General features: G+C 46.6%; 1 protein-coding gene across 9 annotated transcripts in view; it reads right to left on the minus strand.

The window, feature by feature from the left end:
* Nucleotides 1-16,068, minus strand: part of BRSK2 (BR serine/threonine kinase 2) — a 581,381-nt gene that overhangs the window by 163,128 nt on the left and 402,185 nt on the right. For all 9 annotated transcript variants that reach the window (XM_019519755.1, XM_019519753.1, XM_019519756.1 and 6 more), the window contains one exon: nt 9,915-10,000. In XM_019519755.1, coding sequence (XP_019375300.1) covers nt 9,915-10,000 — 86 coding nt within the window. The remainder of the gene's footprint in view (nt 1-9,914; nt 10,001-16,068) is intronic.

Below are 16,068 nucleotides of genomic sequence, written 5' to 3' on the forward strand. Positions count from 1 at the left end.
CGAGAAGGGAGTTCCCCAGCCAATAGGTATGCTGCTGGTTCTTCCCCCCCAGGTGCATCACTTTGCACTTGTCGGTGTTGAATCCCATCCTATTCTCGTCCGCCCACCCTTGTAACCTGTCTAGGTCCGATTGTAGCCTACTTCTCCCTTCTAGCGTGCCCATATCCCTCCACATCTTAGTGTCATCGGCAAATTTGAACAGGGTGCTTTTTACCCCTTCGTCCAAGTCACTGATGAAGATGTTGAACAGTGCGGGCCCGAGGACCGAGCCCTGCAGAACCCCACTGCCCACATCCCCCCAGGTCGAAAATGACCCATCCACCACCGATGATCAGCCACTGCTCTCAATAAGCTCCTAAGCACACTGAATCAGATCCTTCTCAAAAACATAAGGCACTGCAAGGCTGGGGCTTCTACCTGTATTTAGGACATGGGGACACGCTGCATGGATGTGAAGTACCTCTCTTAGTAGCCATTATCAGATTTATGGGGAAATGGGGAGTTAATTAACATGTATTTTGTAAGTAGCTTTCCTGAGTTATGAAGATGTTAAAAAACAGCCACAGGGAAAGAACAGGAGTAGAAGTGGGACAAAAAGCCTAGACCCATTTACATGCTAGCATCCATGCTGCTGCTTGTCCAGCTGCATCCTGCTAGGCAAGCATTAACCTAATATCCAAACTCAGTGCATACAGGGCCAAAAAGCAAATTATTTAATTCAGATAAATAACTAAAATAGATATACAGAGAGAGCCAGTGCCCTCATCCCTCCCATGAAGGAGTTTTATTGCTAAATTCTACTAGGTGAATATCTTTTGGAAACAGGAATATACTCCTATTCTGAGCTGTATGTTGGCACTGAAGTTGCTATGCTAACAGAACTTTAAATAACTGGTTAGTTGCTTTTGCAAGGTCAGAAGGAAAGACAGACCCATGGAATAGTAAGCTGCATATCAGGGACTTTAAAATATGTTTTAAAATTGTTCCCTAGAAAAATATGCACCATCTATTCCATGCTTGAGGAGTGCTAGGTTTTATATTTCCCCTTATTTAATTCACAAGTCTTTGCAAGAGCACAACTCTTGCTCACTTACAATGTTGGTGCTGTTAATGGTGTGTGAGCTGCTCCCTTCTACCTGTCTGCTATGTACATACATCCTTTCTACCTAGGGTCAGTTTGTGTGGGAGCTTCTTTATATGCTCTGCAGGAGGTGGGGCACAGAATCTACTCTCAGATTTCCATAGGAGATAGTGTGTTATCTTCTGTGTAATGAAAAACTGTGTGTACGCATACAGCAGGCAACAAACACATCATAAGCAGCTGGGAGCTGTGCAAAGCATAAGGATGCAGCTGTGGAGTGAGAGACTGTCAGTCCATCAAGGATTTAAGGGGTTCTGGTGGTATCAAACCACAAGGATGATGTACAAGTCACCAGAAATCCAAAGAAGAAATACATCTGTAATGCACCCACACACTTATTTTTTTTATACAATATACAGACCCAGACTCTAGATGCATACACAAATCTTCTCTCTCCTTGCTATTCCCTGCTCTTTGCATCTAGATCCCCTGGGAAGCTCCTGTTTTTGTGAGGAGATGTGCTTACAGCTATAACAGTCTGACCTTTGTTTACTTCAGAACTTGAGCTGTGACATTTAAACATACCCTGCATCAGGGCAGCATGCCTGAGACTCGACTCTACAGGTAAGCAGAACAGGGATGAAGTAAAGACTGAGTGGTGAGGGGACTACTGCAGCTCGCTGGATACTGTTTCTGATGATGGGCTTGGCATCATGGGTGGATCCAGGTGTGGTGCAGTGGCATGGATGCATACTCCTCGCTGCTTTCAGTCATAGGCAGAAGAAAAAAATATGGTTTGGGGGGCTGAGTGCTTGTGCATGCGCACACTCCCCCACCCCGCCAGCAGGAAGCTTTGTCATGGGGAAGGGGCAGGAGGGCAGATAGAGACCCCTGCAGTAAGGGAGGGAGTGAGCCAGGAGCTAGGGTGAATGGGACCCTGGGGTTGGGGTGGGCTGTGGGGTGCTTGGAGCCCAGACGGCTCATCCAGGCACATGGGGAGCTCCTGCTGCCATGCGCACCCCTGGAGCAGGCACAGGGGATACGTGCCCCCTGGATCTGTGTGTGGGGCGGAGGTGGCTGCTCCTGTGGGCTGTGCTCCGCACCCTGCTGCCAGTGCCCTAGCAGCCACATGACACCACATGCCTCCCACCGCCAGGCAGGTGGCATAGCCAGCATGCAGGAAGCATGTGGCATTGTGCTGCTCCTGGGGCACTGGTAGCAGGATGTGAAGCGCAACCGGCAGCAACAGCTGCCTCCACCCTGCACACAGATCCGGGGGGCATGTGCCCCTGTGCCTGCCCTGGGGGTGTGCATGGTGGCGGCAGCCCCCCTGGTGCCCCTGGACGAGCTGCCCAAGCTCCAAGTATCCCATGACCTGCCCCAGGGCCCTATTCACTATCTGCCCCCCCGACCTTGATTTGCTCCCCCATAACCCTTCTCCCCCGTGACCCTTCCTGTCCACACATTTCCCTTTTAGTCACTGCTCCATACAGAGCTGGACCGGGCTGAATCCCTGGCCACCTGCAGGCTCCAGCTGTTCTCTGTGTCTGCGCATGCCCCTCCCCACCACCCTGCTGTAGCTGCCTGGAGCCTGTGCCTGGGCTGCCTGCATTTGAGGGAGCTAAGCCCCATTAGCCTTGGCCTTCTGCCGCTTATGCTTTCAGTTGACCATGCCATGGAAGAAGGAGGTTGTCTTTTTTAAAGTCCTGTAAAAAAATGAGAATTTCCTCAACCCTTTTCCACCATGCTCAGCAGCACTTCCCCTCCCTCCCATGCTCCCCCTCCCCACCCCATCACTACCACTGTCTCTGGCTGGGGGAGGAGCTCCAGAGCTACTCCTGGCCTGCTCCAGCCAGGCTCCGCATGGAGCTGGGCTCAACCAGGGATAGTAGCAGCAGCAGGTGGGTCCCTATTCTGTGATCTCCCCAATGTTCCCTGCCAGCTCAGGAGCAGGCAGGGAGGAAGGGAACCTGCCTATTGCTGCCACTGCCACCACTGTCTCTGGCTGAGCCTGGCTCCATGTGTAGTCCAGCTGCAGCAGGGAAAAAGCAGCTCTGGTGTGCAGGCCCCCAACCTCCTGCTGGGGACAGCAGCAGCAGCGGGCAGGGGAGGGAGGGAATAGGATGGGAGAGGAGGGGAGGAAATGTGAAGCTGAGCAAAGAAGGAAGGGAGGGGAAGGGATGGGAGGGGAGGGGAAAGATTTTTACCTGCTTTGGTGTAGGGGGAAAACTGGGAGCTGGGGTGCAGCCAGCCCTGCAGTGCAGGTCGCTGCTCCTTTCCAGAATCTTGGATCCACCCATGGCTGGCATAGCCACAATCAAACAGGAGCTCTGAGAGGCTCTGTAGCTGAGAAGGGTTCCAATGAGTTGCTATTCCTTTCCAGAGCTCCTCCTTATGCAGAGCTACAAAGAAATTAAGCTCAGGTCCAAGAGATCTAGATTTAGGTTTCTGGGTCTGCTAAAAACTCTCTCATTGACTTTGGGCAAGTCACTAAATTCCTCTTGCCCTGACTAGATTAAAGATCTATGTTGTACACCACACAGTTAAAAATACTCTTTACCCTGGGCGTAACAAAACAGAGGAACCGTTGCATCAGACCTAAGGTCCACCTAGTCCAGTGACCTGTCTCCAGCAGTGGCCAGCACTAGATGCTTTAGAGAAGGATGGAAGCACCCAGCAGTAGGTAGATGAGAAGTAATCCACCTTCAGTAACAGTTATATCCCAAACACTGATCATCACAAATTATCTTAAATCCTAAATCACAGATGTTTTTCCATCCCTTCCAGAACTTTTTGTTTTAACTAAGAGTTATAAACCTATAGTTATCTGGATAACTCAAAATAATAGAAAAATAGGGCTAACCCCCTAAACATTTGCCCCTTGTTTAAATCTGGTAAAATTCTTGACCTTAAAGAAATTCTGTGACAATGAATTACACAGACTAGCTAGCACTGAATCAAACCAAATAGGGTTTCTTTTTATCATTTTTGAATGTTCTATCTTTCAGTTTCACTGAATGTCATCTCATTCTGGGGCCCTGAGAAAGAAAGAGCAGAAGCTCCTGATTTAGGGGATTGAATAATTAACATTTTGGTTCCCTGATCAAACCCACAAGTCTAAACAAACAAACAATCTTTTCCTTTGGATCCCAAACAAAACAAATCTTAGCAATTTGACAACGAAAAAGGTCAGTATATTTTTTTAAAATTATTTTGAATAAAAGAAAAACATATCAGTAGAACTGATATGTCTCTCAAAATTTATGTTACCTTTATTCATAATAATTTGAATAATTCAGAATTTATGGGTGCATCTACATGTGCAAATGCTGCAGGATGGGTTTACGCTAGAGTAAATTACTCTAGCGTAAACCCATCCTGGGCAGGTATCTATACACGGGGGGATTCAGGAGAAGATTTGCTGCTCCTAGCAGCAGTTTGTTTCTGCCCACTCTGGCCCTACACCAGCCCCTGCAGCAGCCAGTGTCTGGCAGGGAGCACAAAGCCAGGAAACAGCTATCTCCTGGCTGGGACTGGGAGACTGCTCCTTGCCCCCAGGAGCTGCCTGCTGCCAGGACAGGCTCCAGTGACATAGCCCTGGTGGGGAAAATGTCCCTGTGCCCAGTTTCCCAGTTGGGGGCAGAAGACTTGGAAAGACCTGCAGGAGAGGGGCAAGTCCCAGCGCCCTGCCCCGATCTCCCAATGGGGCAGCTAGCAGTGAGCCACCTGGCTGGGTAGGGAATCTCTGCCCAGGCAGGGGGCTTACTGCTAGCTGCCCCACTAGCAGATTGGGGCAGGGACCTGGGATCTGCCCCTCCCCCACAGCTTTTTCTAAATGCCATGCCTCGATTGCCTGATCAGGGCACAGGCCAGGAAAATCTGCAGGACTGGGACCTGCCTCTGACCAGGACAGTTACCAGCCAGCCCCGGGCTGCATAGGGAAGTCTGCATGTGCAACCTGGAGTTGCCTGGGGGTCACCTGAAATGAGACAGTTGCCATCCACCTTCTGGCTGCATGTGCAGACTTCTCTGTGCAGCCTGGGGCTGGTCAGGAATTGTCCTGGTCAGGAGGAGGTCCTAGCCAGCTCCAGGCTGGGTGGGGCACTCTCCCCATGCAGGGAGCTCCCAGCCCCATGCAGGGAGCTCCCAACCCCTTGATTCTGTGAATGCAACCATGGATCTGAGGCTGGGAATAAGCTCCTAGTTTCCTGTTTTGCAATTGCGGAGCTGGGAGTGGGAACAATCTCCCAGCCCCTGCTCTGCAACTGTGGGGCTATGCGATTATGAAGCAGGGGCTAGAAGCTCTCTGCTGCTGGGGCAGGGGGACATTGTCCCCACCTGGGCTCTGGTGGCAGAATCCACCCTGGCAGTAGGCAGCTTCTGGGGGCAGGGAGCAATCTCCTACCCTATGGTGCACAGCTGACTGGGAGCAAATTTGCTCCCGATCATCAGTCTACACATGCCATAATGCACAGTAATTACTTGGCATTTAATTTTCTACTTGCATTTGAAGGTAGCAAATTAACTGCTGAGAAGAGCAAATTACTGTACAGTAAGGGTCAGCATATGTAGACAGTGATGCTTACTATTCAGTAATTAACTCTACTGAGTAGTAACATGTCCCATGTAGATACACCCTATGTAACTTTTATTCAAAAGAATCTGAATAATTGAAAAATTCTGTGATTTCATCCTGAAAAAGTTGAAAAACTTTGTTTCAACTTTCAAGGAGTATTTTTGAGTGGGGGGGGTAGGGGGTTGACTACACAGTTCACTGAAATAGCACAAAATTACAACGTTTCAGTCAAATCATATCTACATTTTTGAGTGAAAAACTTCCTCCAAAAGGCAGCTGAACAATTTCACCTGCCTCTACCTTTTTCATGCCATTTATTATTTTATCAACTTTTCTTATGTGTTCTCTCTCTCATCTCCTTTTTAAGATAAGCCATACTGATTTTTTCAATCTCTTTACATATAAGAGTTTTTCCTGCAAACTTTCATCACCCTTCTCTGAACTCACTCTTGTTCTGTGGTATCCTTTTTGAAATGGGGGAAGAGTACTGCCTGTTTATCTTTTCTAAATGCAACTGCAGATAGAACGAAAGTCATTACTGGCCACCCCACAGTGGTGGTCAAATCCCTTCTTTGATTTGCTACAGTTGATTTTGAACACTGAAGATGTATGCATAGTTCACATTTTCCCCTCCAGCTTGGTATTATGTTGCCCATTCACTTTGCTTCTTTAGGCCTCTGTGAAGCTCCTCATTGTCTGGACTTGATTAATCTTCCTAACTAGGCCATCTGTAGATTCCCGCTACCTCACTGCTCAGCCTTCCTTCCAGATCATTAACAAAATGTATTACGCCACCTTCATCCTGGTCCTGACAAAGCCTCTATGCCTCAGTTCTCTACCTTCTTCTCACCCATCTTGACTATTTAAATAACACATTTTTCAGGACAAGGACTGTCTCTAGCTGTGTCTGTACATCACCTCTTGCACCAGGGCCTCTGTGAAAGACTCTTGTTGCTATTGTCACATAAGGCATAATAAAAGCAACTGGCAATAAATGACGTTCCATTGGACTACCCCTCCCATGTTGTTCTAGGACCATATTACAAACTGGAGTTGTGATTCTGCCCTATGTACCTATCACAATATTTTGCAGACATGTGGCTAAATAAGATAAATCAATGTGCTGGATAAGAAGTGAAAGACATAAGCCTTAAAACCAGCTTTGTATCTCTAAACATCCCAATTAAAGAAACAGAACCGAGAAGAAATGACTGGTAGGTTAACATAGCCACACTGCTAGATTTTTATCATTATTTTTTTGAAAACTCATTTTCAGTGTTAAATAAACTGTGGAAAAAGGATTTGATTCATGGCTGCATTAGGAATCTACTCAACCAAAGCCCCTTGTCACAAATTAAATCATAAACCAAAAGTCAAACATGATTTGTGAAATTAACATTTATTGAGGAAATGCTCCCCAGCACCATGCTGTGATTAGTCTCTAGCATCCAAAATATCACCCATAATTCATAAACTGCCTAAGAAACTATGCCACTGCTGCTGTTGTCAAGATATCAGGTTTGATGGAAAGGTGCTGCAGCAAACAGAGAGCTGTTTGTTGCTGATGGTGGAGGTCACTAAGATTTGGTATCTGTGAAAATACACATGCACACGCGCGCGCGCGCGCACACACACACACACACACACACACAGAGATGTGTACCATTTCTCCTCTCCTCTATTCTGCCCTCCTCCCCACCCTGCACAGGCACTTTTTCTTTGCTTAAGTTTATCCAGGGTCATACCCATTTCTATTTCTGAATGAAACAATCTGGCACAAAATTTGCATTGTGCCATTTCGTTAATATTATGACTAAGACAAACTCCTAATGAATGATCACTTTTGTCACAAGAGACTTCCAACAGCGGGACTCAGCACCTCTTGGAGGGAGGCAAAAGAAGCCCTATGTTATGGATTATGGGACTACGGTACAGAGCGGGGGGAATGACTTTTGCAAGGTAAGACAGTGGTAGAGCTAGTAATAAAATCCAGGATTCATGGACAAGATTTTCAGTCCAGACTGAGAGATATAGGATTCTTCCAATATTCAAGTGTCCAACTGGAGACACCATAGCAGATCCTCAACAACACTAGTCTCTTTTGACTCTTGAGCCAAGAATGCCCTTGCTCTAACCACAAACAATTCTTCCTTCCACACAGAAAAAGAACTCTAGAGCCCAGGAGGGGAACAAAACCTAACCTGTGTCACTCACTGTCTGTACTTATGCATGGTAATGGGTTGCTGAAGGCTTAAGTGCTTATAAGTGAGCGAAGTAAGATGCACAACTGTCTATGCAGTGAATATTTGGATCCTTTAACCCCATATCTTCTTGGATCATTCTACCTGGCCTTCGTTCTCGATGCATGTATACTTAGACTGCATTATCTAAATACATCCAGCCTATCAATGGGAAGGAAGGAAGGACTTTAACTTTTTAACGACTTTATTCAGGGGTTTAGGGTACAAAAAGTTGACCCCGCTGGGGTCCAGGTCCAATATACAAAGCAAAGACAGACAAATTACCATTAAACCAAGAGCACCATGTCACTACATTCATAACATCACACCGTGACAGACACCTTCGTTGAATTACACATCATGCCTAACATGCCTTTATGCCATCGGGACACCAGCCACACGGTTGTACAGACCAAAGCCATCTATAAACAAACAATTCCTACCCTGCTCTATCCAAACATACATGTGACAACACCTTCAACTTCCCACACAAAGAAAAAAAGCAAAAAACAGCCTGGTGAGCACCCAGGGCACGGCACAAGCTGGGAGTTGCAGTCCACCACCAAGCCTAGGAAGGAAGGAAAAATGGATCTCCAGTATCCCACAAAGAGACCTGATGCCAATCTCCACTGAAGTCACTAAGAGTTTTCCCATTGCCTTCAGTAGGCAACAAGACCAAATCCCTGCTCATCATCAATACTTCCTCAAAATTAAACCAGAATGTCTTGTCTACAGAGACGTTCCTATTTGCCACTTCACCTCCTGTCACTACTACCTCCATGCAAAAAATGCTGTGTTGTCAGGACACGAGGGGCTCTGCTCAGCTGCAGTGAACTGGAAATCAATGGATCCATGACTATGTACACCAGCTGTGGATCTGGCCCATAGCCCATGACTCAAAATGCATCTGAGATAGTCTCCACCCAGCACCTAAGACGGCTGCCCCTGACAGCCACAGGTCACCACTGAAAGCACGCTCTGCCCCAGAGGAAGATTTGGAGTCCAGAAGAAATTACTGCCTGCTCTGTTAAGCTAACCCTTGAACTCCAAAGCCTCACTTCTTGAAATAAGAATTCATTGCTCCAGTAACAAGATTGGTCGTATAGTCCATGTGGAATTATTACCTACATTCAACACACTTTCCTTGGTTCAGCAATTACACCCTTCTTATGCTGAGACAATAAAGGGTCAGCACTGGACAGTGGTTTTTAAAAACAGTTTTAAATTTTCTTTAAATGTTCTCTGCTGCTTACAGCAGTCTGTTAAACCTCTGAAAATAACATTTCATCCCTTACTGGGTTTGCCCTTTTCCATTTGGAAACCATTGATTTTTTTTTTGTCACTTGAGCCAAGATTAATGTGGCTTTTTTTTCCTTTGAAAACAAACTCAACATATCCAGGACCTGTCCAGCCAAAATAACAGTATCTGTGGATCTGTACCACTGACTGGTGTTGACCATACTCTGGGAATTAGGCTAGCTAGATGCCAGGTACTAGAGAACCTGCAATGATATATATAAGACATCTCAGTCTTTTTGTAGGCTCTATAAAAACAACAATAGTAACTGGTCTTAAAAAGAGTGTATGGTGAAAGGGCTGACAGTTTAGTTTAGGTTTTAGAATACAAAGGACTTCACCCAACAGAACAAAATTACTTTGGTCTGGGCCACTTGTGGAGTCTACAAACTTGGACTGGCCCCCTCTGAATCTGCTACTGATTGTCCCTTTTGTTAGCAATAGGGAAGGAAAAACAAAATAGAGAAGAAAAGTAGGAATAAGAAAAATAATATAGATACCATATTCTCCTTAGCTAGGCTTTGACAGCAGGTCTTGGGGGGACAGAAAGTTAAGACTGACTTCAGACACTACTTGCATTCTCTCTACATTGTCACCTAATTTCAACGTGTCCCCCCCACTTCCCCTTCTCCACCCTATACAGATATCCCCCACCACATCCCCTCCTTCCCAGTTTCTTTCCTCCCTGTCCTCCCACCCAGGAAAAGCCAATAATACCTACAAATATTTTTTATTTTCATAAACGTCATGCAGCTTTAAAACGTGAGGATGTTCTATCAACTTCAGGATGGCTATTTCCCGCTCCACCTGGAAAAGAAGAGAGAAATAAGGAAGGTTAGAAGCCATGCCTTAGTTTGCATTAGACATCATCACATATTCTACCTTTCTGATCTTCTCCTTTATGTACAATGGAGCAAACAGGACAGAAGCAGTTTTAAGACTTAAAAATGCTTCGCATTATACAGGACTGTGCCATATATTAAGTAATTCATCCTCAGAATCTCCTACCTTATAAAAGTAGGTAAATGATAATATTGTCCCTCTATCACACAGAGGCAGAGGGATAAGTGTTCAGTCTAACAGAGGGAATCAATCATAGAATGTATCTGATCACAGCCAGATGCTCACATAATGCCTCTCAAACTATAGAAGGTCAAAACCATAATCTAGACTCCCACTGATTTCAGGACGCACTGGCCTCACCATGTTTGACACAGTACATTCACAGTGTAAGAGAGTTTATAATCTAACCAGGAAGGAAAATGGTAGGAGACAGGAGCTATTATTGGTTTACAGTTGCTAAATGGAGACACAGACAGATTACGCGACACACACAACACATAAGAGTTCAATAACAGAGCCAGGAATTGAACCCAGCTTTCTGGAAACCCAGTCTTATGCTGGGTTAAAAAATTCAAGACCCAGACTATCCTTCCTCTCAAACCTTGTCCAAAATATGGTTACTTGTAAGGGCTTATCTTCAAAGCAGAGTTAACCTGAACTATAATTTGGGTGTTGCTCTTGACCTGAATCCTAGCTGCACACAAGAACCTTAACTCCAGAATGGCAGTGCTTTTAATTCAAGCTCCTTGGCCTGTTAGGCTATAGCAGAAATTAGTGAAACTCATCACACACTAATATAGTATCTTTGCATCTTGAGTGCTGTTTTACAATGCAGCCTCTTTCATGTGGTCTAAGCAAACAAAAGAAAAGTTATATAAACTGCTGGTGAGTGCAGTTGATTGGCAGTAACTATGCAGTGAAAACACAGCCCCAAGCTCTGCAAACTCAGGTAGGTAGGTCCCAGATCAGTTTACAGAAATCCAACAAGGCAGGATTACCCCCTCATCCCAGAGCAGCAAGGAGACGAGCTCACTTGAATGTTCCCCTCAACTCCAAATAATTGCCTACCTTCCAGCTACCATCCTTGCAATCACAACATTAGCACATTGCAATGCTAAGTCAGAGCCTAAACCCACTAGTACGTAGGCAGTCCTTCAGGAGATTTTTCCAGTACAGCTTTATTTCTTGGTGTTCTTTAATTTGTGGAGGTACTTTCCTCTACCAGACCTATAGCATATAATAGCTGCCTCGAAAAGACTGTCTCCCAGAACACTCACTGCCACAGGAAGGGCCTCAGGTCTTCTTGCTCAGTGAGTGAAACCGGTGAAAGCTGCTTTAACCTCATAATACCTTGGGCTTCCTCTTCCACTCAGGTTGGAAGAAAGGACGTACAGCTACACAGTCTTGTTCTTATTTTTTCAAGTTGCTACTGTCAATGTTTTATTTTTTCAAGTGGTTTGTTCTCTGCAGACTGAGAAGCAATCTCACAGATTTACTTTCCCACCTGTTGTCTCAGGAGGTATTGATTTCATAGCTGGGTTGGGGGAAACGCATCAGGAGGTGGGACAGGTAGATGGAGAAGGTGTGGTGAAATCAATGGCATTCTATTAGAAAGGACTGTGTGTATAAGCATACACCTACAGGTTTCCCTCGCTTGATGCTGTACAAGCATTCCCGGCAAATGGCGCATAACTCAAATTCCCATAAGGGGAACCCACTTTACAATGTAACAAATAGGGATATGTTCCAAGGCCTCGACTGTACTGACTCCCAGACCCATTTCTACCACTTTTACAAGACAATTTTGGTACTCACCAACAGCAGACAGTACACACAAGCACAGGGTGGTGGTGAATGCTACCATAACGGGGACGGCAACTACAGACACACGTGTTGCAGACAACAAGTGAGAAGCACAGATCCACACAGGAGGTTATAATTGGTGTGCGTCACTCCTATAAAGTACTGCACAAAGCAGCTGACTGCGGGCTTCCACCACACCAATCGCATAAGAGTGAATTTACCTTGCATATAACCAATTTTTGGTATAAAAAGGGTCATTGCATAAGAGTGAATTCACACATACAGAACCCGCATAAAGCGAGGGAAGCCTGTACTGCTGTAATTCCCATAGGAGTCTCCTATGAATGAGATATGCATTGCCTGATGGTGATAACTGTGAGGGCAACATCTACCTATCACCACCACTAAATAGGGCGCAATTCATGCAGCACTGTGCAGCTTTCATCCTCCCAATGACTCCATAAAAATGGGATTTACTGCACCTCACCACGTTGCTCCTTTCCCTCAAAAGACCCCATTGCCCTTTGTCTCACAAGAGAGTTGGCAGTATTCAAAGGGTTCTGTTCAAGTGCTTGCCCTGATAAGGTTGTGTTTGCTGCATAGGAACAAAAAAATAATAAAAAATAAAAAATAAAACTTAAGACTCATTTGTATTCAGGAAAATTTCCCCGGAATCAATTCCCCCTTCTGTCTCTGAGCCAGCACTTTGGAGAAGGGAACTGCCCAAGTGCAGTGCAGCTTGCCAAAATGATAGTGACAGGCCACTATCAGGATGCAAAACTCTTTTAATGCTCCGTGGTAGCTCAGTCTATTTGCATTCATTCCCCCACTCTCCAAGGTCAGGTCAGATTGGGGAGGGAAGGGAAGACTGGGTGGGGGCTGTTATGTCTTGGTCAGTAACCAAACCAAGCTAGGCTATATGATGACTGACTGATGAACTTAAGCATATGTCCATCTGTCCATGACAGTCCATCACTAATGTCACTATTCTGTATTTTATTTAGGGATATGGGCAGAGCAAGCATGGGATTTTTCTCTTGGTGAACACCCTTGAATCACTATGGTATATGAATAGCAATAGTCCCGACCAATCACATAGCAAGCATGTGTCCTGACTCTTTTGCCACAGCAGGATGGGGGTCAGAATACCACTGATGTAAAATACATCTGTCAGGTGCCAGGGCTCTCCCAGAGGGCAGCCTTGTGTCCATTTGCTTGAATGATGAAGGCATTTGTCTGCACTACTGAACTGAGAGGGTTCAGAATTGGGATCTGGCACAAACGCATGTTTAACGATCAATGGAGAGAATGGGGGCCAAAGGCATCCACAACATGTGTACTTAGCTGTCCAGAAGAGAGACAGTCACGCAGAAGAAAGAAGCATCACAACCTGATGAAACATTAAGGGAAGGAGAGGGGAAGGAAAGCTCAGTCGCATGAGATCTGTGACATCTCATATACCTTCAGAAGACTAAGCCAAATCATGGGACAATCTTTAGGATGAAAATAACTGTGCCACAGACTTGCCAAGTCATGCAGAGCTCACAGCCAGGTGCTGTGCACACAAACTCAGCCTGAGTTTTCAGTGCATTCTGACCTCAGACCCCAGCACTGGGGGAATGAGCTCACCTAACCTTTTTGGTGTAAGCCTATATCCCAAATGCCAGCACCGCATGTACCAGCATAATAACCTTTCAGTACATGCACTTCTCACAGTTCAGTTCCCTGCACTATGCACAGAAAAGCTCCTCAACCTTTCAAGATATTCCCAGGGCTCAGACACCAGCACTGGGCATATGAGCTCCTCAACGCTGAAAGAGTGACACCAAAGGAAAGGTGTGTAGGAGGGTGGTGAGGGAGATGAAATTTTTCTTGGGAAGTGTGATCACTTTACCAGCTATGGAGCTAAACAGCTGACTTCAGATCTCTTCACCCTTAGTTCTCAGCCCTTCCTCTGGGCTTGCCTGCCTGCAAAATTGGCAGATGAAGAAGCCCTGGTGGAGATTCATCAAAAAGCCTGTTGGCGGTGGCACTGATAACATGTCTGGCATGAGTGAATGATGGATGGCAGCCTCTATCTAGGGTTCTGTTTGGTTACTGTCCTAACAAGAGAAAGGAGGCAGCACAAAGGGGGAGAGATTTATGACAAAGCCACTTGGAAGAAAGAATTCCATTATGATACTAGCTGGTCGTCTTTAAACATGAGAAAAGACATTAAATGAATCAAACATCCACTTTTTATTCCGTCTTGTGTCAGGAACAATATCCTTTCACTTAGCTTGGGGCGTTCTGGCTTCAGCAGTTTGGGTGCACATCTCTAGAGGGTCCTACATTTATTTTTTCAAACACAGACATGTGAACCTGCTGGTATCTGAATCCTGAGGGGATTTCAACGATCCTGATTCCATGTCTATGGAGAGTATCGGGCTTGATGCACTGCAGGGTACGTCACAACCACAAATTTTCTCCAAGTCTAGATCGCACCTCTAGGAGGTACCCAGCAGTCCATTTTATAAGAACATATTGAAATGTCACTGGATCAGTGGAAGTGACTAGTTTTCTTAGGAGCCACAAACTTGCTTTATGACTGTCTTCTAGTTATAGGGTCTTGTAGCAGGGCACTAAAGTGCCTGTTACTGGAGGCAGTGTGATGAGCTCAGCTGCCAATCACCAGGGCAGCACAGGTGTGGGGTTACCGTGACAACCGGTCTGGTCAGCTGACCAGAAGGGGGCAGGGCCTGGCCTTTATAAACAACATAGGCCAAGACCAGAGCCCAGTCCCTGTCTGGCTGCCAAGGAGAATGGAGCTTGAGAAAACCTTGATGGGGCAATGCATGGAAGTAAGCCAGGTTGGCTAGGAATTTATGTTATAGGCCAGGGGTTTTGTGCTTATGGTTTTAGCTGTTGTGGCGCGAGAAGCGCGGTGTTACGCCAGAGGTTTGGGCGAGGCTGTAGGGGTGGAGGAGGCCTCAACAGGAGCCCCCCAGTAAGGTGGGGGTGCTCTGAGTGCCAGGGAGGGTGCTGTAGTGGGTGCGAGAAGCGCGGATAGGAGCCCAGTGCGGGCTATGCGGGCATGGGGAAGAGACCCTGGTGCGGGCTATGCGAGCACAAGGAAGAGGCCTAGTGGGCGAGGGCACGAGAAGCATGAGTGCGAGAAGTAGGGTGCGACAAGCATGGAGAAGCGCGAGTGCAGGAAGCATGGTGCGAGAAGCATGGGCAGGTGGGGCGTGAGGAAATGCGAGAAGCGTGGGTAAGGGCCCCGGTGTGGGCATGGGCGTGAGAAGCACGGGCATCAGAGGCACCGTGCCAGGGAGGGAAAAAGGCAGCCTCCCTTTAATGAACTAAAGATCAAAGATGTGGCGGGCGAGTGATAGAGGGTGCAGGAAACTGGATCTGGCACGGTTGGCAGGGGCACAAGGGGAGGTCACAGCCCCCCAGGTCCCCGCCCTGCCACAGGTCTCTTTATGCCTTCCTATTTGCATCTGTATAATGAGGATAATGGAACCTACCTAGCTGTATTATACAACAGTTGGGCAAAAGGTGCTTTATGACAGCAAAGGCATATTGGTAATATTATTGTATCTTTGTCCAGGCCAGGAGCCTGAGTAACAGAAGTGTGTACCGAAGGCTGGGCTGCCTTGCTTCAGGAGCTAGGGAGAACATGAGAGTCCCAGTCCAGCAGCCTACACCACTGAAATACATACCGCAGAGCCTTACTACTTCTTCACAGCAACACCACAGACTCTGGAGGGTTTCCCTACACCTCGCTCTCAATCCCAGACCCCACTCTCCCATTCCCAAAGAGATGCCACTGGGCAAGATGGTGAGATGTGGTGTGTCCCTCTGAAGAGTTATTCCATCCATGCACAGCTTACAATGGGCTAGAAGCAATCTGTATGACTAGCAAACAAAGGGTTCCAGGCCTCTAAAGCAAAGTGGAGCAACCTTTTAACAAGGCACGGCTCTGCCTTCTGTCCCTGACCTTAGCCAGCTATTGGCATCATTTTCATGCAGCCCTGTACAAGCATATCCACGTATTGCTGCCCAGCTCTGAGCTGTCAGAGACAAGGGAATGGAGAGTCCTGCGGAGGCATTTGTTTTAATGCAGATGCAGAGCAAGTTAAGCCTGGACTGGCTTGTCTAGAGAGGCTCAGGGAGTCTGCGGTAAACAGGAAACAAGCAGAACTATTTGCATAACAGCATTTCCCCCCCATCCGGCCTTAAAAAAA

The sequence above is a fragment of the Gavialis gangeticus genome, unplaced genomic scaffold (genome assembly GCF_001723915.1).
Source record: "Gavialis gangeticus isolate Ggan-Ray unplaced genomic scaffold, GavGan_comp1, whole genome shotgun sequence".
In the NCBI taxonomy this organism is placed as follows: domain Eukaryota; kingdom Metazoa; phylum Chordata; order Crocodylia; family Gavialidae; genus Gavialis; species Gavialis gangeticus.